General features: G+C 40.6%; 1 protein-coding gene across 2 annotated transcripts; it reads left to right on the forward strand.

Annotated features, from left to right (window-relative positions):
- The first annotated feature begins 4,865 nt into the window (after positions 1 to 4,865).
- LOC133708811 (protein TIME FOR COFFEE) lies at positions 4,866 to 11,976 on the forward strand. Of its 2 annotated transcripts, none has more exons than XM_062134339.1 (12): positions 4,866 to 5,264; positions 5,351 to 5,797; positions 5,892 to 6,061; positions 6,161 to 6,470; positions 6,633 to 7,050; positions 7,151 to 7,211; positions 7,342 to 7,434; positions 7,535 to 7,799; positions 7,893 to 7,962; positions 8,067 to 8,136; positions 8,240 to 8,602; positions 8,694 to 11,976. In XM_062134339.1, exons 1-12 carry the CDS (start codon positions 5,168 to 5,170, stop codon positions 11,247 to 11,249), a joined length of 4,920 nt encoding a protein of 1,639 aa, XP_061990323.1. In that variant the 5' UTR covers positions 4,866 to 5,167; the 3' UTR covers positions 11,250 to 11,976. The 2 variants fall into 2 exon arrangements, with proteins under 2 accessions (XP_061990323.1, XP_061990324.1); XM_062134340.1 differs by having other exon boundaries at positions 8,070 to 8,136.
- The last annotated feature ends 15,816 nt before the right edge of the window (positions 11,977 to 27,792 follow it).

Below are 27,792 nucleotides of genomic sequence, written 5' to 3' on the forward strand. Positions count from 1 at the left end.
ACACCTGCACGAATAGGCACCTGCACGAATAGACACCATTTAGTATGTAAAATTAAAGATGCTCCACACATAGATTCAAGAGAAATGTACCACTTGAAGTAGATGCCATCATAATCACCTAGGCATCGAGTTTTCAAAATGACTAGGACCCAAACCAAAATAGTGTCATTCCTCACATGGTTTAAGGGACAAGAGAAAACAACCACCATTGTGTTCAAGAATCACCACACCACCTTTAAGAGCCACATTTTGCTCACTGTCCCATGGAACCAAAGGCATGGATCATGCGCTTAGTGAGCAGATGACTCGCCAAGTAAACACATTTGATAAAAACAGGTCCTCGTGGGTCAAATCTTGATCTACTTTCACATTTTAATTCTCAGACCAAAACTAATTGTCATTTCCACGATTTCGGATATATGGAGAGCAAGAAGTTGCTAAATGTCAATATATTCTAGCAAACCCCAAAAAGGAAAGTTATGGTGTAATAGTTGTATAAGATAACAAAGGCAAACAAAATCATATATAGGCCAACCCAATTGATTATGTTTTAGATTTGCTCAAATTAAGTACACATACAAAATGTACACATACAAAATTGGTGACGATATCTAACTTGTGGATGAGAGAATATATGGAGAACTTGTTTGTAAATGTGCATCTGTATAAATTAGATTTCAATAGTTCCATATCTTTTGATAAAAGAAAAAAAAGTTATGTATCATTATACTTAATTTTTGACACAATTACTTAATTATTAACCTATAAATGCTATAGAACATGTGGCGAGCTGCTACTTAGTTACTTAACTCTAACTTAATCACTAGGTAAAATGTGTCATGAAACTAGGTCCTGCCCCATTGATTTAGCCGAAATGAGTTTGAAGCCCTAGTTGTAGTTCTCTCCTTAATCTCATACGATTGAGAATGTGCTAAACGTCGATAAACCACGTCGTCCGATGAACCACGTCGTCCAATTTGGACTGGACGATTTGCGGAACGACGGCAGGCCTCTGTCGACGACACCGAGCGCCCCACCATCTCTGGCTTGGCCTGCGATAGGGCCGGGTCGCCGCTTGAATCAATTTTTTGGTGCATTGAATACTGACCCAATCAACCTCGCCGCCAGGTAAGGTTGCTTCACTCCGGATCATCACCGGCTCTTCTGGTACTGGAAAGAGAGATGCAAATCAATTTTTGGTGCCCAAATCACTTTTTTTTTTTTTTTAGTCAACTATGGGCAGAAGCCCAAAATGCAAAAAAAAAGGTTCTATTAGGGCAATAGAGGCCTGTTAAAGGTCTATTAGGGGGCAATAAACGGCTATTGGGGGCAATAGACGTTTTAAATTGATGTAATCTCCTTATTTTTTTCTGCAATCAAAGTTTTATTTGTCTAAATTTAGGGAGATTAGTTCTCATTCTTGCGACAGAAAGTCCTATTGGGGGGGGGGGGGAATACATGGCTGATAGTCGTCTATTGGGTGGCAATAGATGTCTATTAGGGGGCAATAGATGTCTATTGGGTGTAAAAAAACTTTCCGGTGAGATTTTCAACAAATGCCGGTGGGCGGGAGACGGTGACCGGAATCCAGCGGCCGATGACAGGAATCAGGCGACCGGTGACCGGAATCTGGCGAAAGTTGACCGGAATCCGGCAAAAGTTGACCAGAATCCGGCAAAAGTTGATCGGATTCCAGCGAAGTTGATCGGATTCCAGCGGCCGGTGATCGGATTCCGGCAGCCGGTGATCGGACTCCGGCGACCGGTGACCGAGCTCCGGCGAAGTCTTCCATGGTTTCTCTCTCTTTCATTTTCTTTCTCTCTCTCTAAGTAACAAAGGAGTGAGGGTAAAATGGTATTAAAAAAAATTAAAAAACAAAAAAAAAAATCTTAATGGGGTATTAGGGAAGACCTCCTTAGAGTGTTTTGGGTAAGAGATAATTAAAAAAACTTAATGAGGTAAGTGAGAAAAAAATCTCTAAAAATGGGGTAAATTGACAAAAACCCTAAGATAAACACAGGTAAAATACGTCAAAATACAGGCGAAAGGAAACATTAGTTATGTTTTAAATTTAAACACGGTGAGTGCATATATCAAAATTGGTAACTAATCATTGTCTTTATGAAAATAGAAACTCATAACTCTTGAAAGAAGGCTACATTTTGAGAATGGTTTTCAAAATAAGCGGTTTGAATATGGAAAGAAATACCATTATAAAAAGAGACATGTTAATTTTGTAGAAAGTATAGATATATTTATTGTTTGATCTTAATAGTAATGTATATCGGTTTACTTAAATACTAAACTGGCAACATGTCCGCGTTTCTTGCAGATGATATTGTGAGGTTAATGAAAAATGGATCGACTAAAAAGAATAGTAATTTTTTTATGGACATAAAATAATGTTGATTTGATTACTTTTAATTTGATAATTAAGTTATGTAATGGTATTATGAATATTTCAAATTTAACCACGTGGTGTGGTGTGTTGGTCGAGCTGCCTAGTCTGGAACCCCCAGGTCTAGAGTTCGAATTCCAGCTCCATCCCGTGGCCAGCAGATTTGAGGGACCTGGGTTAGTTAAAACACCTAATGGTTCATGCGTCTGCGGTGCAGTGATTAGTCTGGCTATGCTGGGATACACTGCATGGGTGTGTATGTTTGTTCTATTGACGTCTTCCACTAAAAAAAAAAAAAAAAAAAAATGAATATTTCAAATTTTGTGAAGTGCTTTGACATTAAAAGAACGTCTCCATTTATAATAGTAGAGATCTATTACAAGTCGTAATTTGTAATTGAGTTACTAATTTCTAATATTTATAATTTAAGCGGAAGGGGCGATACACCTAAAATCCTCATTGATGCATGAAGCATCCCCAATTGGGAAGAGGCGTACGCAATCACGCAATATAGGATTAAATTAAGAATAAACTTGGTTGTGACATTATAATATAATAAAATGAGTGTTAATCAAATCCATAATCCATTAGATTAGTTAATTATTAATCAATTAATGGGTGGTGACCGGTGATTATAGTCTCTAATCGCAAGTTATGGTCACTCCAATTATGTGTGCTGTGTTGTTGTTGTTGTTGCTGTTGAGTGTTGACGGCTAGGGTTGCGTAAACGGTCATAAACAATGCCACGCGGGCAGATGACGTAGCACCGTTTACGAAAACGTGGCATCGCTTTGGGAGTTCACGATAGCGAGAGAATGAAAGCCTCCAGCCTTCGCAAGGCGACAAGAGCTGGAGAAATGGATCCATTGTGGTGGGTCAACCATTTCCCGGGTTGACGGGCCCCGCTTTCTGACGTGGCCACACTTGTCTCCTAAATTATACCCCTTTTTTTATGGAGCACTAATTAACCCACCCAGCTGTGCCGTAAGAGTTCCACTGCCCTCTCGATTCCTCTCCGTCACAGTCGGGTGAGACTATCGCTCCCGCCTTCTAATCTGGAAAAAAAAGATATTTACTAGCTTGTGTGAGCGTAGAAAAGTAGCCAATAGCAAGATCCGAGGCGGGGAATCAGCAGAGGATGTGTTACGTGTCGTATCCAGATGCCGACACGTAGAGAAAATGACACTGCCACAAATGAACAGCTTTTTTATATCTGGTTAATTAAATGTGAGCTCCGCAATAAGCGCGTGGAGTGAGAGATCCGGAAAAAAGCGTCTCCTTTTTAGTTAATAAATCGTGCGTGTAAATACAACTTTTTTTTCCTTTTTTTTTTTCAATTGTTGGTTTCCTTTTTTTTAACTGCGCTGAAAAATTTGACCGCGAAGGAGTTAGGGGTTGAAAAAAGGCACCCAAAAAATATATATATATTATTTTTCTTCAGGGTTGGACCCAGTACACGTCACGTTAAGCTGCCATATCCCACGAACGTGACAATAGGCCAACGCGAGTAAATAATTTCTCGATCGGCAGCTAACCGTTGGGCCCACGCTTTTCTCGGAAGTTCCGTGAGCGTGACTCGAGAGAGTTTCCTTCACCTCCTGCCTGTGGGCGCGTCTGGACCGTCGGATCAGAGGGAAGCGCACTGATCGACACGCACGAGCCCTTTTGAGTTCGGTGCCAGCTCGGACGAATCTGGGTTTGGACGTTTCTTTAAAATATTTAACTCCTCGCCACGTCGGACGGCGATCCAACGGCGTGCAGAGTTAGGTGTGACGTTAAAGGGGGGATCCGCTGCGTTGAACGTCAATCTGGTACAAGTCGGGTGGGCCTACCTTGTCGCTATATGGAATTTGTTAATAGATTTGCCATCATCCGGAAAAACACTAAAATATTGAATAAAGATATAAAAATGGAAACGGAAAAGGTGGGACCGGGGCTAATGAATTTGTGTAATTTGACCGGTTGGAACGGTATTATCTGCGGTCATGTAGATTCCCTGTGATCGTCACGTTGCTTTTACCGAGGTCTCTGCAACCGGGTATAGCCGGTAACCAGTTTCTGGGTTTCTTTAAATATTCATTATGATTGTGGATTCGTGAGCTACGGTGCCAGGAATAAAGATAAAAAAATAAAAATGTTATCTTTATCAAAATTTATTGATTTTATATTTATATATTGGGTATTTAATAATATAAAAGTACCAAATCGGTAGTGAGTGAGTAAACGTGAAAGCTTGGGAAGGAAGAAAAAAGATTATGACACGTGGAGGGACCAGACAGAAAAAGTGGAGGTACTGGATTGAACGGTGAGAGATTATGCCATGTTGGTTTCAGGAGAAGTACAACCGTTGGATGCGTGGATTAACGAAGAGCTGGGATCTGGCGAGGGAGTTTAGCTCGAGATCGTGGCCGTCCACGAGGGTTAGGAGTGGGCTTCGCTCCCAGTGAAATAGCGGAAAAGAGGATGAGAGATAGACTGAGAGAGCACAATAAGAAGACAGAGAGTTGGAAAGAGAGAGAGAGAGAGAGAGAGAGAGAAAAGGCGAGAGGGCTAGAACAGCACAGATAGATAGAGAGAGAAGAAGAAGATAAGCGAAAGCTAAGATCTTTATTTGTGCAAATAGGGCGGTGGTGAGGAAATCGTTTCCGGCGTTTGAGGCTCGGAGGATGCAAATCCGGTGGCTTTGACTAAATATTCCGGCGAATCATTCTGGTGATGAGAGAGAGATGGGGTTAGTTTGCTAGGTGTAGCTAGATAATTATAGTAGAGATGGATAGGAATAGAGATGCCAGAAGAGGAACTATGGCGGCCACAAATGGCTTGTCAAGACGAAGACACAGAAATAACAGCCTCAGAGACTCCCCAGGTCAGACTCTCACCAGATCCAAGTCCTTTTGACGATTCTCAGTTGTTCGATTTTTGATTGAATTTAATGGTTTTTGATTTTTGCAGAGGACGATGGTCCGATGGAGTTACAAGAGACGTCGAGGCTGAGAGATCGAGGGAGCGGGAAGAAAGATCGGGACCGGGATCGAGACCGCGAGCGAGACCGGGACCGGGACCGAGATCGGGACCGGGATCGGATGAGCCGGAACAAGAGGAGGAGAGGCGAGAGATTGATGCACGGAAGCACTAGAGAAGACGGGGGTGAAGATAGTTCGGAGGAGAGTGTGAACGACGAAGAGGAAGATGAATACGACGAAGGTGGAGGCGGCGGTGGCTCTATTCGTATGCTTCCGCCTAATCCGCCAACGACGTCACTTTCTTCGTCGTCTTCTTTGTTGAATCACCGAAAGAGCTTCCCTCCGGTTAATAATAATAAGCATTTTAGGCCGCTGCCGGCGTTGAAGGTCACCGATGAAATGATTGGCTTTTCCGTACCCAGAAAAGCACGGTCAGGTACAGAGAGAAAGAACCGTTTATGGAAAATCCAGAGGAATTATTGGATTTTGGGGATTCTAATTCTGATTTTGTCCTTTTCTGTAATTTTCAGCCTCCACGAAGAGGTCTCATGAATGGCCTTCCAGTTGTGGCGTTGTCGGAGACCAATTTCACCGGCAAGCTTCTACGTCTCCGGTCCGGCCAAGCACGTCATCGATGGCTGCGCCATCCCCAGCTCCGACCTCGCCCTCTTCTTCTCACGCTTCGGTTAGGAAGAAGCCGGTGGGTGTTCTCGAATTTGATTCATTTCTGTTTCTGCTTCCCTATGATTTTTCATCTTTTTTTTTTCCCCTTTTCTGATGGTTTTCTCTGCTGGTGTAGAAACCCAATGGTCCAAAATTGAGGCCGCCGAAGATGTCAACGACCAAAACATCGCCGTCTGCTCAAGACGATATAGAGATTGAGATCGCTGAGGTGTTGTATGGAATGATGAGGCAACCGCAGGGTCCGAAGCAAGAGATTACAGCCACCGATTCAATTAAGTTCGAATCAAGAGAAGCCAACAAGTCCACCAGTGATGCGAAGTCTAGAGTTTCGTCGCCGATCTCAAACTCGCCCTGTGCGCCTCCTCAGTTGACATCGGCTTTTCCTCAGAATTCTAGCTCCTCTGCCACTTCCATGTCCGCCACTGGTGGGTATATGAGCTCCTGGAGCTCAGTTTTATTTCATTTCTCGCTCTCCTCCCCAATGCTCTGTTTGGTTACTCCGAGAGACCAACAAAAAATAGAGAAGGGGATTCTTGTGTTTTTATGGTGACTGATGAATTTTTTTTGTGTTTGATTGGATTCTACAGCACCCAAGAGGAAAAGGCCGCGAGCCCCTATCAAGTATGATGAAGAACACCCATCGATTTTCCCAGTTCAAAGCGGTGCCATTTCGTCTACAAACAAGGTCGCCACAGATCAATCCATGAAGATTGAGGCTTCCTCTCCAAATTTGGAGAAAAACCCTGGATCTGTTACTGAAAATGGTGGGTTTTCGTACAACTTGGCCAACTTGCACGCCATTTCAGTACCTGAGGCCCAGCCCGAGTCCAAGAAGGAGTCAATGAAGCCGGAGAGCAAGGCTATCTCAGATTCGAAGCCGGGTAATGATGAATCGCAGAGTCAAAATCTCAAACCGAGGAAAGAGGAAGCTCAATCCCCCAAGAAGGAATCTCCTGTGTTCAGATTGGATGATAATCGTGAGGATATGAAAGCGACCAATAAAGCGTGAGCATCAAAGACCTTTTCTTTTTTGGGAAATAAAAAAATTGGGTCTTTTGAGTTTTTCTCTCTCTAATACTTTTTTTTTTCCTGGTGTTTTACCCAGAAATTCAACCGTCTCTGAGATTGAGAACCACCGGGAAGAGAAATTCCAGATAGATCTGATGGTGAGGGTCTTGTTACTAAAACAAGATTTATCTTCTTATTTATTAAATTTTTTTTTTTTTTTTTTTTTTTAAAGGGGATTTCTATTTTGAATCTGGGTTAATTTTTTTGTGTGTGTTTAAATGTTTATAGGCTCCTCCTCCATTAAGATCTTCTCCAGAAAGGGATGGTGAGGTTGATTTTGTGTCTGTGGATCCTAAACCTACGGTCACGGTTGCAGAAACGGTGAGTGGGGGCCACCCCTGCCACTTGCGTAGCCTTCTTGTTTGGTATGATAGTGATTTGTTGAATTTAATAAATGGCGCACTGTTTGTTTTGAGTACAGGAATTAAAGTCCATGACCAGAGAAGATGACAAAGCTTTGAAATTTGGGAAGGAAGAGCCTGCAAATGTGGAAACGGAGAAGTCTAGTAAAGCAGTAACAGTGGAAGAAGCTGAGTTCAAGAAGCCTGTTGTGGGCGGTAAGGAAAGGAATATTGATCTCCAGCTTGATTTGGAGAAGACTGATAGAGATAGTGGCAATGTTGGTTTTAGTGGAAACAAGCTGCCCCAGCATGTTACTAGGCAGCAACAAAGCACTGAGAAATCTGGTAAGTTCTCTTTCGTTTTCATTTTCTTTCTCTCATAATCTCTCTTGTTTTTCGGGGGTTATTTGAGCTTTGTTTTGTCATATTCTTCTTCAGTGCAACCGAGCTCTGTTCCTTTGCCAATGTCCGTGCCTGCTGGCTGGCCAGGGGGGCTTTCTCCAATGGGGTATGATTGGGTCATTTTGTTTTGTGTTCCTTTCTTTGTTGGCAAAATTTCTGGTGCTGGTTTTTAGACTCAATTAAAGGGAAAATTTCTGTGTTTCTTATCAGCAGATACATGGCACCTTTACAAGGAGTTGTGTCCTTGGATGGGAGCACCGTTCCTCCCGCTGCTATGCAAGTAAGTCTAGTTTCCGGGTTTTCTTTCACTTTCCAATCTCCTCTTGAAACTCTTTGCAAGCTCTGTCATTTTCTTTTTCTTATGAAATTTGGAACTTTTGCAGCCACCGCAAGTGCTTTTCAACCAACCTCGGCCAAAGAGGTGTGCAACCCATTTCTACATTGCAAGGAATATATACTATCACCAGCAAATGTCAAAGATGAATCCTTTCTGGCCAGTAGCAGCTGGTTCAGGATCTGTATATGGGGCCAAGCACTGTAATCCAAGCGTGATTCCTTCAGAATTTCATGGGAGTATTCCTGGTAGAGGTGCAAATTCTGCACCTGACAAGGGGCAGGGGGTTGCTATGTTTCCTGCACAACCTGGGAAGGAAAAAGCTTCACCAGCAGCCAATCTTATGGATGCACAGAGAAAGCAAATTGTAATCCAGCAAGCTCTACCTCCAGGCGCACCAAGTAATATGTTGGTATGTTTCTTTTGTTGTTTGTTTCATTTGTGGAAAGGTACCATCAGGTAGGGGGTTGTATATTAATCAAGTTTTCCCTATTGAATTTCAGCATGGCCCTGCTTTCATTTTCCCTTTGAGCCAGCAACAGGCTTCTGTTCGACCTGGGTCTGGGAAGTCTCCCAATGCTGGTAGTGCAGCTTTGCCAAGTTCAGTGAACTCTGCATCAATGACTGCTGCAGCAACACCTGCTATACCTCCTGCGATGAGCTTCAATTATCCAGGAAATGAACCTCAGTATCTGGCAATTTTGCAGAACAATGCATATCCATTTCCATTGCCAGCACATGTTGGTGCACCACCAGCTTATAGAGGACCCCATGCTCAGACTCTACCTTATTTTAGTGGGTCTTTCTATTCTTCCCAAATGCTGCATCCTTCTCAGCTTCAGCAGCAGCAGCAACAGCAACAACCACCCTCTCAATCACAGCAAAGTCAACAAGGTCATCAAAACCCTAGTATTTCCAGTGGTTCATCATCATCTCAGAAGCATTTGCAAAATCAGCAGCAGAGGCCACCTTCCAGTGGCGTGAATGGTGGCTTGCAAGGCTTTCCTGCCTCAAAAAACCAGTCTTCACTGACACTACAGCAGCAGCAGCAACAGCAGCAGCAGCAGCATCAGCATCAGCATCAGCGGCAACCTCAACAAAACCCTCATGCCCCTCACCAAGCTCGCCAACTTGAACATGAGATGGGTGGTGAAGATAGCCCATCAACTGCTGATAGTCGAATCTCTCGTCCGAATATTTATGCTCAGAATTTTGCAATGCACCCACCGAACTTTGCTGTATTGACAACTCCAATGGGTAGTGCTGGTGGAGCAACTGCTGCCAGTGGCAGTGAAAAGAAGCAGCAGCAAGGCTCAAAGGCTGGGGTTGAAGGCTCTCAAGCTTTTGCTATGTCTTTTGCTTCCCTAAATGGTGCTAATGCTGCTAGTAGCCTCGACATGGCCTCCCTAGCACACAGTCATGCAATTTTCCAGAGCCTTCCAGAAGTTACTAGGCAAGGCTATCAACAGTACATGGCTGCTGCTGTGCAAGCACAAGCAGCTCAACATAAGAAGAATTATCGCCACCCTGAAGAAGGGAAAAGCGGAGGAGGTGATTCCTCTAATGTGGAGGAGGAAAGAAAGACCGTGATAGGGAAAGCTTCAACTGTTGGTCACTCCATTGCTTTCTCCACTGATGGTTCTGTTTCTACAATACCGGGAAATAATGTCCTTGATAGCTCTGCGCCACGAAGTCTTAATCTCAGTTCTGCTCCCGTCAGGGTATCCAGTTCTGTTATGCCCGCCTCCGTGAGTTCTGTAAATGCTCCCACACATCAGCAGCAATTTCAGCAGCATATGCGGAATCAGCAGCAACAGCAGATGCAGCAGCAGCAGATGCTTCAGAAGCAACAGCTACAACAGAATGCAGCTCGAAGCAAGACACCAGCAACAAGCAATGGCAACGTTTACTCTGATCACCTTCCTTCAACCTCTTCTATGGTTGCAAAGTTTCCTAATGCGCTCTCTTCAATCCCCCATAACCTTGTCCAAAGTAGCACCAGTCCATCTCAATCTCCTCAGTGGAAGAATTCTGCCAGGACAACTACTTCCCAGGTTCCTGCATCATCACTGGCCTCATCGACCTCCTCATCCCTCAAAAATCATCCTCAAAAGCAATCGCGTACACAGCAAAGCCACACTCAGATTTCTTTTGCAGCCAACCCGAAGTCATCCACCCAAAATCAGGGGCTACAGCCTGCCGGTAACAACCAGTCCCCATCTCCTCCAATAATGGTTGGTTCACCCACAACCACGACTTCGTCAATGTCGAAGAGTGCTGGTGGAAGCCCAAGGACAAATACTTCAAATTCCACTGGTAATAAAGCCGCGCAAGCTTCTTCATTGTCATCTCAGCAGGTGAAGAACTCACCATCGGTGCCCAGTCAGAAGTCGTCTCCAGTTGGTGGGAGGAATGTTTCTTCGAGCCTAGGCAATACTCATATTACCTCTTCAAGCACTGGGACAAAATCACAATTGACACAACAGCAACAACATCAGCAACATCAGCATCAGCAGCAACAACAGCAACAACATCAGCAACAACATCAGCAACATCAGCATCAGCAGCAACAACAGCAACATCTGCATCAGCAGCAGCAGTTGACTAAGCACTCAATTCAGCAAGCACAGGTGTACTATTCTAATGCCTACATGCAACCCCAACAAGCTTCGCATTCCAATAGTACAGGTGGTACTGCATCCCCTTCTAGTGGGTATTATGTTCCAACAAGACGGCGCGGCGACGTACAGCAGCAGTCGCAACATTCACAGGGATCATCAGGGACATCTTCAAGTGCGATGTTGTCACTCTGCCCTTCTGTTACGCTTGCTAATAATACTGGCACCACTGATCCTGCAAAGGCAGTGGCTGCTGCAGCCGTTAACAACATGAAAGGTGGTGGTTTATCTTCACAGACTCTTATGCATCATGCCCAGTTTGCTGTTGCATCCTCTGGGCCGCATCAGCTTGTACCTACAGGCTTCCCTTATGTTCATCCTGTTCCCACTGTGGTCCAGATGAAACCAGCAGAACAGAAGAAGCAACCAGCCGGTGAGTAGATTGATGCTTTTGGTGTTACTTGGCAACCCCCATATTTTGTGACCATGAAGAACCGGAAAAGAGAAACTTCTGCCTGGGGTTTGTAAACTTTTGAAGGAAATGTCAATTTTGCATGCGCTACGGGGAGCCTGAGAAGAAAAGGAAAGAAGCAAGTGCGTAATCATGTGAAAAAAGCACACCATGGGGAGGCTAGGTGGAATTAGACCCACAGTTTTGGAATGAAGTTTAGGAAGTGGGGGAAATTGTCCTCGATGAAATGTGTATTCATCCATTGTACACTTCGTGTTTATAATCTGACAGGGTTGATGGGGAAGTCTAATTAAATTTGATTGGTTTGATGAGGATAGGTCGGGGGCAGTGCAGAAAATGAAGTTACTTCTCTTGCTGAGCGGAAAGAGGGGGAAGAATGCCAAAGGATGACCAGGAAGAGCAAGACCCGCCTTTCCTCCTTTTGGGGTTGTAACGGAGGCTTTCTTTTTGGGTTTCTTCTTTGGAGGTTTCAATTTCCAGAAAGAGCAGTAAAACAGTTTCTGTTTGACATATATGCAGGGGAAAGAAGAGGGTGTATGTATAACATATAATAGTAAACCCTCGTGAAATTTTTTTATTTATAATTGTGTCATTACTGGCTCTGCTTGTTTCATTGCCCTGGTTTGGTGTAATGTGAATTGTGAAATCTGATATGAGAAATGAGCAGGGAAGAAAGAAATGGAATTTGATGGAAAACTTTTGGCCTAGGTGTTCATGTGGCTCAACTTTAGTCTTTATTCTTTCATATATTGAATGTCTACATGTAAATGCAAAGAATAGCAGCATTATTCTTGCTTTTGAGGGATCTGCTGGTGATAAAGGTGGGAGTGGATAATATAATGAGGTGGATACGTATTACATAGGGGAACCAAAGGAGGTTCAAATTTGTACCAGCTCCAATTTGAGACTACTATGTTTGGTTTCGGTTTCATACACGGGAGGTTTGTGGGGCTTATCCCCCACTCATTGTCGTAGTGTTTACAAATTACAAATGTGTGATTTGGAAATGACACTGTTCTTTTTTTAATTTGAATAATTGATTTTCCGTTTTGAGTTTAAATTCCACCACTGACTCTTTGACAAAAGTTAGTTGTTAATAAAGGGGGATAGGGAGAGAGGTCTATGACTCTATGAGTGGCCTCTCTATTGTTTTATCTTGCACGCGTCACAAACTCATTTTGTAGATATCAAAGATATATAGAGTTTTTCTGTTCATCTAAGGAACAATTTTAAAAAAATTATGAGAGATAAGTAAATTTCAATCACACTAAATTGTAATAACTTGAAACTGCACATATGTTTTAAGTGATTAGATTCACTCATTCCTCACATTTTAAAAAAAATCATCCCTTACATGAGCAGACCTCGTTTAAAGATAATCAAGTTCTAATTCATTAGGGTTGAGATTAAGAGCAACTTCACTCGTGTGGGTCACCAGGTCATCTACTATTCACTGCTTTTTATGTGTATTTTCACTCTTTGGATCACGGGCACAGTGTATTTCGTGCTCTGGGTTGCCATGTGTCACCCTGGGTCACCCTGGTGACCTGCAAGCTGATCTGGTGACACAGGTCTTATTGAAAATTGTGCTCGTGATCCGAGAGTGAAAATAAACACTTAAAAATAATGAATAATAGGTGACTTGGTGATCAAATGAGTGAACTTGCTCTAAACAAATATCTTACTATATTTTACCCTCGGAGGAAGGGGCAGTGGGCAGTTGGGGACCTTCCAGAAACGTACACCCAGTCTGTGTAGGACATGTTGGTCTGACAGGTTGCCTCTATTTGTAAGGATGACCTTTAGAGATCACTCACTCTCAAATCTATCATCAATAGAGGAGTACCCTTCTCTTTTGTGGTTTTGTTTATTTTCAAAGAAAAGGTAAAAGACCAACGCACACTTGGTCCATATGCTTTTATACCCTATCATAAAAGGGAAAAGGCAGTAATAAAAATAATAATGAGACTTGGTGTGACACTTTGGCCTTTGCTTTTGGGAATGAAACTACCCAAAACAAAAAGAAGGAAATTTTTTTTTATTTTTCTTTTTTATATTGGGGTTATGGTCGTTTAGGTTCCATGATTGTATGGGACCAATTCAAAGAAGAAAAAGATTTGGGTGGGTTCTTTTTGGAGATGTACCCCATCATCCAAAAGATTAAAGAAAGGGAAGGAACTATTGCAATTCACATCTATACCTCCCATGCTCAAGTGTGACAATATCTCAACGTTTCCATGTTACAAATCTTTGCACTTGAATGCTAAGGACCTACCCATGAATTTAGAAAACGAAAACCATTATATAATTTTATCTAAAAGCATGAAACTGAAAATTGTGATTGAAAGATTACGTTATCAACACCCAAAATTTACCACAACACCCTACTGACCCCACTCCATGTAACATTAATTGAGTGCTGAGGTGACTTAACCAAACCATGTATTATGATATTTAATGCTAGACATTTGGAAGAAACATCAACAATTTTTCCCTCAAGATTTCGGTTAAGTCATCGGACCATCCGACCACACAATACCATCTTGTCATGTATTTAAGTATAGAAAAGTAAGAATAGTATATTCCCTATCATGTTTGAACAAGAGGTGTTTGGATATGAGATTCTTATTACAATAAATTTTAATTGGTTAGGCGAATCAGTCAAGACTGCTACATCCAAATTTTACTCCTTGAGTTTCTGCTTGTTTTTTTTTTTTTTTTTTTTAAAGGGGTTTGGAACCCAGCCTAGCTAGGAGGCTCAGCCCCACACCCGGTTCCATTTATTGAATTATAGCTCTTTTGGTTGTCTTTTTGCTTGTTATCCTAAAACAACAACCATCACTCGTCACAAACTCATTGTCACCAAGCAGTGTTTGAGTGGTTGTTTCGGTGATCTCCTTTAATTGCTCGCCACATAACAGCTTCGAAACTTCAATGTAGCACCCTGGGTATTGTTTGGCTCCAATTTTGCTGCAGCTGGTCAACAGTCTCTTTTCTGCGCGGGCGTACCAGCACCGTTCGGGTGCGGTCGTCGGGGGTGTCCCTTGACCTGACTTCTATCAAGCGATTGTAGACGAGGAGAGCACCAACCTCGTCGTGGGATTCTTTGTGCCTCGTGGCGAGGACTTTTACTGAGCTTCTTGAAAATCACAATCGATACTCGATGTTGTAGATCGAGCAGAGCGAGAACCACCGGGAAGTGAGGAGAACTTGCTAAAGCGTGACTTTAGCTTGGCTGGGTTGCTAGGGCGTTACCCTTACTTGGCTGGTTCTGTAACCGTTGTGGTCGCGGCACTACCGTCGGCTCCCGAGGAGACTAGGACCGAAGCACGTTGACAGAGGGTTTGGTGGCACTGAAAGTCGGCTTCTGAGAAGACTAGGACTAGGAGTGTGATCACCGCTAAGAGAAAGAGAAGGAGAGGAGTTGCTCTTAGAGAGGTTTGCTCTAGAGAGAACTTAGATCATCTTAGAGATGTTGTTGTTGAATGTGAATGTCTGTCATAGAATGAGAGGAGAAGGTGTTTATATAGGGAAGAAAAAGAAGAGTGAAATGATGAGTGGAAGAAAAATAATGAAAGTAGATCTAATTTCACTTGTAAAATATGGAAAAGATAGAGAAAAGATGAAATGAAAGCAAAGCATGAAGGTGCAGCAACATGGAAGTGGTGATGATCTATTAAAGAGATTGTAGAAGAAAAATATATCCAAGGAAAAAAAGAAAAGCATCTAGCTTTCTTCATGTGGGTAGGAAACATGAACATGTGAATATTGAGCTGGTTTTAGGTTAGTTTCTGCCCCTTTATTCCTTCAATTATTTCTCCAACAAGACTTCATTATATGCCTTCGACTTCTTCATATGAAATGTTCCACTATGAGTGTAGATCATCCTGACAAATTTTCAGATTTTTATTCCATGTGGTTGGGCCGAACATGCTGCTGGACCTCTTACAGGTCCAGTTTTCCAGTTTTGCTTCTGTAGAAAATTGGGCTGATTGTTTGAAGGCCTTTCACTCAAAAAAAGCTCTGACACTCTTCATAAGAAATGATCCTTGGGCTGTCTGGAATGGATCTGCAGAGTTTCAGCTCATTTCAAGTTCATTTGGTTAGTCTTCCGCCCCTCCTTCCTTGTTTAGCTCGGTTTCTCCTAGCCGAAGTAGGAAAATGTGCTAAAGTTAACTTTTCATGCTTCCATGCTTCCATAGTAGGCTTTATTTAGCCTCTAAATATATATTTCGAGCTTGTTGACAATATATAGCTTGAGCCACTGACATTGGCTCAATTTCTCCAAGACGTGCCTTGTCAGGCCAAAATGTTCATTTTGAGTCCAAACAGGTATAATCTTAACTGATCAGTCCACAACTTTGTCTCTAAAAGAAACGGTGTCATTCTAGCATCCTTAATGCTAATCAGATCTGACTTTAGATATTACATAGTGGCATCAAAATGGGATTAGATGTGACAGCAGTAAACTAAAGAAGGCAGAGATCAACTAAATTTTGGTATTTTAAATAGACTAAGTTTTATAAGAACTCATTAGGAAAAACAGAGTTCAAGTGAATATTAGTGTATTCTGAAGACGACTCTTTCTGACGACCCTTAGAGTGTATCGTTTCTTTTACTGCTTGCTGAATTTTATTAGTGGATGACCTCTTTTGATTAAAAAAACTAGTAAATATTTTTCCATGTTAGTTTTTCACTTTTCACTAGCTACTTAGGGAGAGCAAGAGCAACTGTTTATTATTTTTGGTAGTTTAAACCAATTCTACCGAGTATGCTAGAATAGTCACTTGTAAATTGACTTACTAATTTAGTGTGCAAATATAAACTGACATATACGTTTATAAGTTTTAATTTTTGTTCACTTTTTTGAGAAGGAGATGACAAAATTTTACTCAATGTAGAACTACATTTACACTCCTCTAAGAGGAGATCAACCAAAAGTGGTGGTGCAGAAAGAAATAAAGTAAAATTTGAAGGACTATGATGCAAAGCCCTATTTAGCTAACCGGTGAGCCACTTGGTTGGCATCCATGTAAATACGATGGAACGAGGATCCTGGAAGCACTTGAAGGTGCCTGCCAATATCCTCATAAATAGGGTCCAAACGTGATCCATAAGAATCAGTAGAAGATAAAGCATGAACCAAATCAAAGCAGTCTGACTCAAATCAAACAAGACCAAGACCAACCTCAATACTGAAATAACTAGCCAATTTTTGTTCACTTGAACACGTAAAATCTACTTTAAAGTGAGGATTGTGAAAACTGACTCTAACATTATTACTATAATATTTATTTCCAGCCTCTTGACATGCACGGTGTCATTTGGTCTTTCATTTTCTCTTAGAGAAATGTAAACCAAAAGTAAAAAAAATTGCGTTTAGTTTTCACCCTAGCACTCTGCTAGGGTTTGTGGAAACGGCGCGTCTCTTGGCCGTCGCGACCTAAACCTGCTCCATTCATGGAGATATTCTCAGGCCTCGGCCTCTATGTGTTGGTTATTGCTGTTCTTGATGGTAGAGTGTCTTTTGAAGAGAGTTTTATCGCCGGTGTGGACGTGTCGATGAGCCAAAGGATTTTTGGAACAACAAAGGAGGGCGGCGACGGTTGTTGGGTGGAGTGGAATCCTGGTGGAAGGCTGAGAAGTGTGGATCCGATCCTACTCCAACCAGATCATCCGAGCCCGACGCAGGTGTTACTTGTTTGTAGGTCTACATTTAGTAGAGTTTTCGTTGGTGCAAGCGGTGATCTCCAGCTTCGGCACAATGGGTGAATTGGTGCAGGTGACAGATCATCAAGTGTTGGCGTGGTGGTGAAGTGCGGGTCGAGTCGGATTCTTTTCGAGATTCCTTCTTGGCGTGTTCTGGTTGATCGGCATCATTGGATGGTCTGGTGGAAAAACCAATTGGCGGTGCTGAGACGTAGCAGGGTAGTAGCTGAATTGCCGGAGCATTGTTTCCAAGGAGCTAGCGCTAGTTTGGTTGAATCGACTTAGGCTGCTAGAGTGCTAGGGCAACTCCCCTTTGGGCTTGGGCTCGGATTTGTCTATCAAAATTGGGCTTGCGTCTTTTAGGGTGGGTTAGAGCAGTATCAATTGGGCTCACCAATGCTTGCTTTCGAATTTGGGATCTCGGTGGATTTTTATAAAAATTTGCAATCTAGGACGCTCTTTGTTTTGGTACCTAATCTCTTATTTTTATTGGGACCAAAACCCGCGAGGAACTGCAGGGATTATTGGTCTTATGTTGTCAGCGAGTCTACTGATAGATTTTGTAGAAAAAATTTATTGTCAGTTTCTTATTAATTTACTCCCCCCTGAGCTTCACTCAATAGGTGGAGTGATATTGCGTTTAGTGGTGTCTCTTTTTGACTGCCCCACTAGGGTGGTTCACTGTGTAATATTGCTTTTTTCATATTAAATAAAAATGGCTGACCTCCTTCTACTAAAAAAAAAATTCAAAAGTAAATAATAAACTACATCAAAAAAAAAAAACAAACAAACAAACAAAATAGATTTTCTTATAAAAATGCAGTCTTTTTTTTTTTCCTTTCCACTTTTTGTGCGTGGTTAATGGCAGTTCTTCTTATTTTATCATTTTTTAATAAAAAATGATTTCTTCTGCATATTGATAAATCATGGGCATAATAGGTAGATTAAAAATTTAACCATTTTTCTTAAGAGTTGGCTTAATATAAGGGACATTGACCCAAAGCACTAAAATTGGCCAAAATTATCCCACTTACCCCAACAACAGATTTTTGTTCCCACTAACCCAATTTAAGATAAAATGTTAATTTTGCCCTTAATCTAATTAACAAACTACATTTTCTGCCACTATCTCATCTCCCTCTCTCTCTCTCTCTCTCTGGCGTTATCGGCGTCGGCAGGTTCCTACATATCCGGCACACGTCCTCTTCCTCTTCCTCATCGTTGTACTTCTCCGCCACTAACAACGACGACGACACCGCCGCCGCCTACGTTGACAGTTCGCCTCGTTGTTGTTCTCCGACTGCGCTGTTTTGATGGTGCTTGGCGACACGGTTTGAAGCTGTGGCTGCGCTAGGGCGGTCTCCATTAGTCAGGTCAGGGGGTCCAAATCCTGGCGGCTTTGGTGATCGATGATTTCTCGGTCAGCGTTCTCGAATTGGATTTGAGGGGATTGGATCAGGGAAGAAAGAGATGGGTGAGTGCGCGGCCTTCATGCTCTAGAGACGAGGTCAGGCCCTTCTTCCTTTTTTTTTTTTTTTTGAATGGAGGAAAAATGCCTATCAAGAAAGGAAAAAGAAAAAAAATGTTTTATTAGAAGTGCCTGTAGCTGTGTTGGTAAGGTTGCTTCGCTCTAGATCAGAAGGCACCGTAGTTGGTGCATTGAATGCTCTTCTAATACTGGAAAGTGATGAAATCAATTCTAGGTGCCCAAAACATTTTCTGGGTGTCCAAATCTTTGTTTTTTTTGGTAAAATGGGGACAGAAAGAAAAAAAGAGAAAGAAAAATATTTTATTGGGGGGCAATCGACGTTTTAAATTGATGTAATCTCCTCTTTTTTTTTTAATCAAAAGTTTTATTTGTCTAATTTTAGGAAGATTAGTTTCCATTCCGGTGATCAGAAGTTCTATTGGGGGCAATAAACGTCTATTAAGGGGCAATACATGACTGATAGACGTCTATTGAAGTTCTATTGGGGGCAATAGACGTCTATTGCCCCTCTATTGAGGGGTAATAGATGTCTATTGGGGGCAATAAACCTTTCCGATAAGGTTTTCAGAAAAGTCCGGTGACCGGAATCCGGCGAAAGTTGACCGGGTTCCGGCGTCCGGTGACCGGATTCAGGCGGCCGATGACTGGGCTCTGGCGAAGTCTCCTATGATTTCTCTCTCTCTTCCATTTTTTTTTCTCTCTCTCTCTCTAAGTAACAAAGGGGTGAGGGTAAAATGGTATTAAAAAAAAAAAAAAAAATCTTAATGGGGTATTAGGGAATATCTCTTTAGAGTGTTTTGGATAAGAGAGAATTAAAAAAACTTAATGGGGTAAGTGGGAAAAAAATCTCTAAAAATGGGGTAAATGGACAAAAACCCTTAATATAACATGCTTTTCTTCTGTATAATCATGGGCATAATTGGTAGTTCAAAAATTTAACCATTCTCCTTAGGAGTTGGCTTAATATAATAAATTAATAGAAATTTATAAATTGAACTAGTCATTGACTACACTGTGGAAACTTTTGTCTTCAGCCGTTATGACTTGGCTACTGGTTTGATCAATTCCTGGTAATTGTAATTGTGTGTGGCCGACTTTGTGTAGCGTAGGAGTTTATCCGAGTTTGGGCTTGAAGAAGGGGTCTTCCTTCACTTATAGTGAAGAGAATTATCAAGCTTAATATACTCATATTTGATACTCCACCTTACCTCAAATCAATCATCCATCCTCAATACTAATGAAATTTGAATCCCATGACATCTATTGTGTTAGTTATGCTAACTCATCAATAGATCACGACTCATCGGTAGAAGTACTTTAAACCTATTTAATAAACTCATTGTTTTAGCCGTGCCTAGAGTGATTACTAGGTACTTAAGAGCAAGTTCACCCGTTGGGTCACCAGGTCACCTACTATTCACTATTTTTTAGTGTTTATTTTCACTCTCTAGGTCACGGGCACAATTTCCAATAAGACCTAGGTCACCAGGTCAGCTTGCGGATCACCAGGGTGACCCAGAAAGTGACCCAGGGTGACACATGGCGACCTAGGGCACGAAATACACTGTGCTTGTGACCCAGAGAGTGAAAATACACATAAAAAACAGTGAATAGTAGGTGACCTGGTGACCCACGGGTGAACTTGCTCTTAGTGGAGTATTAAGAAAAGAACAATTCTTAGGTTCACCCCTAGGGTGAATGAGCATATTCACCTCCATTGTCGTTTAACATATTTTCACTTAATAAATTTATAATCCAACAGTCTATATCTTAAATTATCCTTTAAAGATCATCTCTGTAAAAAAATCAATCGAATCGGAAATCATTTAATTATCTAATTGAATCCAACAAATGGATGGTTCTAACAACACTTACTACTACTATGATGAACCGTCCATGTATTTCATAGAAATGAATAACTAAAAGGTCTTCAATTTGATTGATTTTTTACAGAGCTAATATTTATATTACGTTATAGAACATGAATGGTTGGATTAGAAAATTATAAAGTTATTATGTGTTAATCGCAAGAGAGGGTGAATGAGCTCATTCACTCTAGGGGTGAACCTAAGAATTGTTCTTAAGAAAAACACAAAGAATCTTTTAAATAAAGCAATTTCGAAAGGTTTTAAAAAGTTAGGGAATAAAGCAATTTGTAGTTTTGTACCTTGTTAAAACCTGACTCTCATTTAAGAAACCAAAAGAAAATAGTTCAAAATCATATATAAATTTGGACATGTGTGGAGGGATAGGCAAATTAATCATTAATTCATTATAAAGATGTAGACCTCAAAATCTATTGAATGTTTGATCTGAACACTATTTTTTTATTTATTTGAACACTAATTAGTTATTGAGAAAGTCTTGGATAGGGGCTGCCACGTGGTGGGGCAGTGAGGCCCTCCAATCAGAAACCCAATATTTTTCTCTTTGTCCCGAAATTGTCCTTGTTTTTTAAAGTACAATACCCAAAACACCCCCCTGCTGAGCAGTGATTGGAGGGCCTCACTGCCCTACCACGTGGCATCCCTACCCAAGACTTTCTCTTAGTTATTTACCAAAAGCAGTGTTTAGTTCTTCCACCACCATTCACCAGTTTATAAAGATATCTTAAACTAGCTTTTTTAAGGCCAGGCAAGAACCCTTTACAATTGGTATTTAGCTTTCTTAAGGTTATAGTCTTACTCTTACTGGTTTGATTATTTCTTCATATATACTCCATACTGATAAGTCATCAGAAATCGACAGTTGACATGAATAACAAACATCTAATTAGCAATTAGCAACCTAGACCATACAATATGTACCTATATTAATTGTCCCTAAGGTAATTAGGCAGTTCTCCAACAATTAGCAAGATATTATTGGACTTGATTAGAATGTGGTTAACAAGGTCTGCATCCAATTAGCAACACTTATTTTAGGTAAACCGAATGCAGACCTCGTTAACCACATTCTAATCAAGTCCAATAATATCTTGTTAATTGTTGAAGAACTGCCTAATTACCTTAGGGACAATATAGGTAGATATTGTATGGTCAGGTTGCTAATTGCTAATTAGATGTTTAATTGTTATTCATATCAACTGTCGATTTCTGATGACTTATGTCAGCATGCATGGAGTATATATGAAGAAATAATCAAGCCAGTAATTAAGACTATAACCTTGGTCAATTTAATTGAAGGACACTGCAATAATACACACATCCTTTTCATGATCTCCTCTTCTTTGGGGGTTATTAATATCGCATGCACAATTATTCATGTTTGACGGACTTGTTCACCCGAGAGATTCTCTTGATTTAGGTCTCATCATTTTGATCGCTCATATGAATACGTGAATGCGATATGTGAAGAGGACAAAGACGGTCTTTTGAGACCGAAATTAGTTCTCTTTTCACTTTAGTCCTCCATGTAACAAAAAAAAAAAAATCAATATTTTAAGTTTATTTTTGTTGCTCATTACTTCATTAGGAGCTTGAGAAAATATTCTCTGTTTTTTTTTTCTTTGAATATTTGATATTTACAAGACATGAAATTATTTTCTGCTCCACAGGTGGGGAGTGACAATTAAAATCTTCAAACGCTTGATATAAGTTGGGTAATGGAGGACCAAGACAGAGAATAGGTACATGACAAGAAGCATAGGTACATGTACTAGCTAGGAACTATTGTGAAAACGTTGGATAAATGAAATCTTAGTAATCAGGGTCCTATTTTATTATGTTTATTTCAACATTGATATTCATAAGATCATCACTACTAGAGTTGCTAGTTCCTTTGAATCAAATCATTTTGTTAATAAGCTTGTAAACGATATAATATCGTTATCTCGTTGGCCACAGTCACGATTTAAAACTCAATGGCTGGACCAAGATATAATATTTGGACCAAGGATATAATATCTTTTTCCCCTTATAAAATGTTTCTTGTGTAGGAAGGGAAAGAGAGTATGAAAGGATTGTAATAATTTGTAACCTTTTGCCCTAATCTTCTTTCATTGCTCATAAGGGATTGAAATCTTGATTCATAATCAAAAGTGCAGCTGTTGCTCCTTGATTTTTGAATGATAAGGTAGCACACACTTCGCTTAATGTGTAGATTCAATTTTATACGAAAGAGATGCAAAAAAGCGAATATTCGGACTCAAGTATTTTGTATCGAACTCTGACTTAAATCTAATTAAATTAACGTACGTATCAATAAATCAATGAGATACTAGCTCCCTGTAATAGTATAACAACTCTATGCAATTGTATAGGATTCAGTGTACCGACATAAATGGATGGTTAGATTATATTAAATACACTATTAGATTATTAATAAATATATTAATTATAAATATCAAAAGTTGACAACCAAACAATAGAAATTAGTTATTCTCTTTGGTACGATGTTAATAATTTTTTGCTCCGCAAAAACAGGAGACAGAAACTAGGGTTTGGGAAACACAGGGGAATTTTTAGCGCCGGTCCGGCGGCGCCCTCGCGTCGACCATGGCTTCTGGCCTCATCGACGAATGGCGGGTGTTGCCGGACTGGTTCGTGGAGTCTCGAGGCTTCAGATTCTGCTTTTTCTTCATTGGTCTGGGCTCTGTATGATGCGTCTCTCCTCTCAGGCGGCAGCGCAGGCGTGGTTGATGGGCGATTGGCGATCGCCGACGGCGCAAACATGGAGTAGGTGGCTAGAAACCAGATCGTGGCGGTGGCATGCCATGGATTGTATAGTGCTGGTTACTGATCTACGTTGCGTCGATAGTCGGAGCCTTCAATGGTGGAGCTTTCAATGGTGGTTTCAGGCTCTCAAGCCGGTGGAAGCAAACAGGGGGCAGGGTACGGTAAATTCCTTACTGGTTTTTGGTTTGGGTCTGTGGTTTTGGCTTAGATCCCACCAAAAACAGGAAGGGGGTTTGGTGTGGACTGTTGTGCGGGTTGCAGGTCTTCGGCGAGGCGAGCTCGAATAGATTGATTTATGGTGGTGGTTTGCCGGCGGAGCACCTGGAGAAAGAGAAGAGGATTGCAGTGGCTGGTTTGTGCTTTTGTTTAAGGTAGTTTTTTTGGTTAGGAATTTGGTTAGGTTTTCCTGGTCTTTAGCATGTCCCTACTCATTTGAGCTAGGGTTGGGTCAAATTGAGGTGCCATGGATGTGGTGTCTTTCCTGGGGACGAATTGGTTTATTGTTGGTTTTATCTTATGGTCAATGTGCTGACGAGCGATCCTTGCACGTGGTCTGGTACCTTTGGGACACGGTGTGGAAGAGGGCGTTGGTTTTTCTGGCGGTTGTCTATGAGGTAGTATCGATATTCTTGGGATTCTATGTAGCCCGAGTGGTTGGGCGATATAGGTGGTTAGGGGTTGGGCCCTTTCGGCTCATGGAGGTCATTCATGACAGACCCGTAACTGGTTTAGGTTTCAGGGAGGAGAGTGGGGAATTCTTGTCCACCACCGGTTTTTCCCGTTTTATGTAATCTGGTTTTTTTAATAAAAGTTTCTTATTCTAAAAAAAAAAAAAAAAGGAAAATTCTCATACACCCCAAATCTAGCAATATACTTCCCATACACCCCACCAACTTATTTTTATTCCCACTCACACAAAACTTCCCACTTTTTCTCCTTACTTTTCAAAACCACTCACTATTCATCCCACTAATACCCCTCTCCATCATCCTTTTCTTTTATCTTACATAATTATTATTTTTGATAAAGTGTGATGGGCCCATCTTGAATTTATTTGTCTAGACTATAATTGCAGATCAAAATTCATCCTCTATATTCAAAGGTAAGCAGTTAAATTTTACTATTCATAATATCGATCGTTGACAGACTTGAGCTAATCGCTATCTGTAATATTACAAGCAAAGAATTGAAGAAAGAAAGAGAAAAATTGAGAAAATTGAAGGACTATAGAGAAAGTCTTAAAAGAGAAACTCCAGGTTACTAGGATATCATTTTTAGAACTCAAACAAGAATCTATAAAGTTGAGCAAGATATTGAAAATCTCTTGCATACTCTTAAAGAGGAACAAAAACCTCTTGATTATATGAGCATTAGTTAGATCCGCAAATTACTGGTATAAGAGTTTGCAAAGAGCTCAAAAGGGGAATCCCCAATGGGGACAATGTCTGAATTATATTAGAGAAGTTGAATTCTCTACTAAAATCGTCTGATGAGAAACATCAGAACCTGCAGAAAGAATTGTCTAGATGTCAAGATCATCTAGAAAAACTACCTGCTATAATCTACCAATTAGAAAAATTGGAAAACAAAATAGATTATATCAAGGAACTTCCAAAAATGGAAGAAGAAAGGCTAACAAGTGTTAGTAGAAAAATCAATGAACAACAAAAAACGCTGGATTCTATGAAAAATATACTGAAGGACAAGAAAGTACCTACAGTAAAACCAAAGAAAACTAATGGATTCAAACCATTAGAAAGACCAGAGAAGAATCCTGTTCCAAACATGATTTTTCTAGAACCATCTACTAGTCATACTAGTATTCGGTATGAAAACCCGAAAGAAACCAGAGATGTCAAAATGATGAGCATCTTCGGGAAAAAGAAAGGTGTTCAACTCCTAAATGCTGAAGAGTTCGAATACAATGAAATCGAACATGAGGTAAAAAAACTACTCAATTCCAAAATTAGATTTTAAACAAATCTACAAAAGGGGAAAGTTTGACCTAATGGACAGCCATCATTTCAAATTACTGGAATTTACAACCCCTTCTACAACAGGAGAAACAGATCTCTTAATGATCACTCCTGATGAAGTTGTCAAAGCAAGAGCAAAAAATTATCAATTTATGCACATTGGAGCAGTCCAAGTAGGCATAAAACTTCTTGCCCGAGAAGGCATAAACTGTTCAGTTCTATGTGTCTTACAAGACAATAGACTAACAGATTTTCAAGCTAGTCTGTTGGGAACACTTGAAGCATCTCTCTGCGATCAAGTGGCTTATTTCAACTGTTTCCCAAATTTCTCATCCAGCTTGAAAGATGCAGCTCACTGTCTAAGACTGAGAGTCAAGACAGACGGCATATCCATGAAAAAAGATATGCAAGAATTGGCTATAGTATACAGAATATACTATAAACTGATGAGTACCACAGTAGAACCTAAGACAAGGATATCCAATATCCCAGGTCTTACTACTGGATTCCTCACCAGTCAAAAGAACCATTCACAACAGATTCACAAGGTTACTTGGAATGAAGTAACTTTTCCTATTGAATGGAAATTATCTGGTCCGAAAAAACCAGCAGAAAATGCCAAAGCGGCAATTTATGAAAGCAGAAAGACTGGAGATATCAGTCTCAAATTCGACGATCACAGGAAAAGTGACGTATGTCCTGAAAATATCAGGGTAAACAAAAATCTGCTTAGAATGAGCTACAGCACTAGAGAAGCTAGTGTTAGTGGTACCAAATTCTCTGTTGAAGAACCAACAGAGCCAATCACTGAAGAAGAATTAGAAGCTGATCTGAATAGACCAGTAAATATACTTAGACCACAAAAGCTCTATGATCTCTATGATGAAGTAGAATCTTGCGAAAATCCTGAGCGATTAGAAAAACTAATCGAAGAAATGAAAAATTTCAAACCAGGAAAGGAAAGAAAACTCCTTCCCTATCAAGATATTGAAATGGAAGAAGGAGAAAACTCCAATTCCAAAACCTTCATCATTCGAGAAAAGGAAAAACTGAAACTCCCTATACAGAAAGTCCCTACGGGGAAAAATGGAGAAAGAAATTCTCAAAGATTTGTCCCAGAGGACAAGATACCGAGAGTACCAATTTCCAATTATTGTATCTGGCTAGATCTAGACAAAGCTCTAGACAAGAGAAAAACTCTTGACCAATGGGTAGACAGCCTGATGATGGCCTCTGCTCTTACCCTTGGAAAATTCGAAGCACCAGATCTTCAGATGTACTTTGAAACTACTCTCACCGGAGTAGCAAAAAAGTATTACTTCTCTTTTAAGGAGACTACCAGAGGGAAAGACTGGCTAGAAGAAATCAAAACTTCGAAATCTCCGTATGATTTTGCAGTACCCCTATATGATAAGTTCTGTGGAGATCTCTCAAATCTGAGTGAAAAGGCTAAAGAAACGGCCAAATCAAATATCTATGCTCTCAAAATTTGTGACATGAGATATTTTGAAGAATACTTGAATGAATTTCAAGAATACTACTGTACGATTGTTGAACTAGAGAATACAGATCTAGTCAACCTGTTGCACAGAAAACTCCATGAACCATGGAGAACAGCTGTGAGAGAAAGCATAGCTGAAAAACCAATTGAAAGATTTTCAGTTGGAGGAATTGCCGACAGAATTAGGCAATTCCTGAAAGAGCAATGCAAAGCCAATCTTAGAGCAAAGATGGCTAAGAAACAACTCAAAGGAGTTGAAAATTTCTGCTATGGAATACTGGATATGCCAACCAACTGAGGATGTCATGAATCCAAGTTCCACAGAAAGAAAAAAGAAAAATATTACTCTAAAAGATTCGAAAAGAGTAATAAGAAAAGAGATTGGAAATTCAAGAAAAGCTCTAATTTTAAGAAACAACAGGATGAAAATCCTAAAAAGAAATTCTTCAAGAAAAAGAAGAATCACCAAGTCAACCATAAACAACCAAGCAAGAAAGCTTGTAGATGCTGGTTATGTAAAGCTGAAGGGCACTATGCCAATGAATGCCCAGAAAAGGGTAAACGATCTACTAAAGCTATATTTGAAGAATACGAGCCTATAGTAGAAACAGCAAATATGAAGGGCTACGAAATAGCCTATTCTGATGATGAAGAAGATGACAGGTCAGTTTACTCTACCTGGTCTGAAGAAGAAGAATCATCTGACTCAGAAACAGATTCTGAAGTAGAATACTTAAAATCTAGACAGATGAATGTTCTTAAAGTCAAAAACTGGGAAGAAAGCAAGACAGAAGCAATGATGTCTTCTTATCAGGTAAACCCTGGTACATTCGTTTGTGACTACTGCCTATGTCACGAAAAGAATGGACTTCCTATGTTTTGTGAAAAGTCAAAAAAGACTTATCACAAAGAATGCTTCATAGCTGAAGCAAGAAAAAAAAAACTAAGAATGGCCTTATCAGCCAATTGGTTGAACAAGAATATGAAGAGTATTTCTCTGAGCAAAAGGAGAAAGAAGTAAAAACTTTGTTCCAAGAAATCATGAAACCCCCTTCCTCAGAAAAAAAAATGGAAGAAAAAATCGATGACAATATAGAACTGGTTGAATCACCAGAAATTGTTCCAGAAGAATGCAAATCATTCATACCACAGGAACAAGCT

The sequence above is a fragment of the Rosa rugosa genome, chromosome 5 (assembly GCF_958449725.1).
Source record: "Rosa rugosa chromosome 5, drRosRugo1.1, whole genome shotgun sequence".
Lineage (NCBI taxonomy): Eukaryota > Viridiplantae > Streptophyta > Magnoliopsida > Rosales > Rosaceae > Rosa > Rosa rugosa.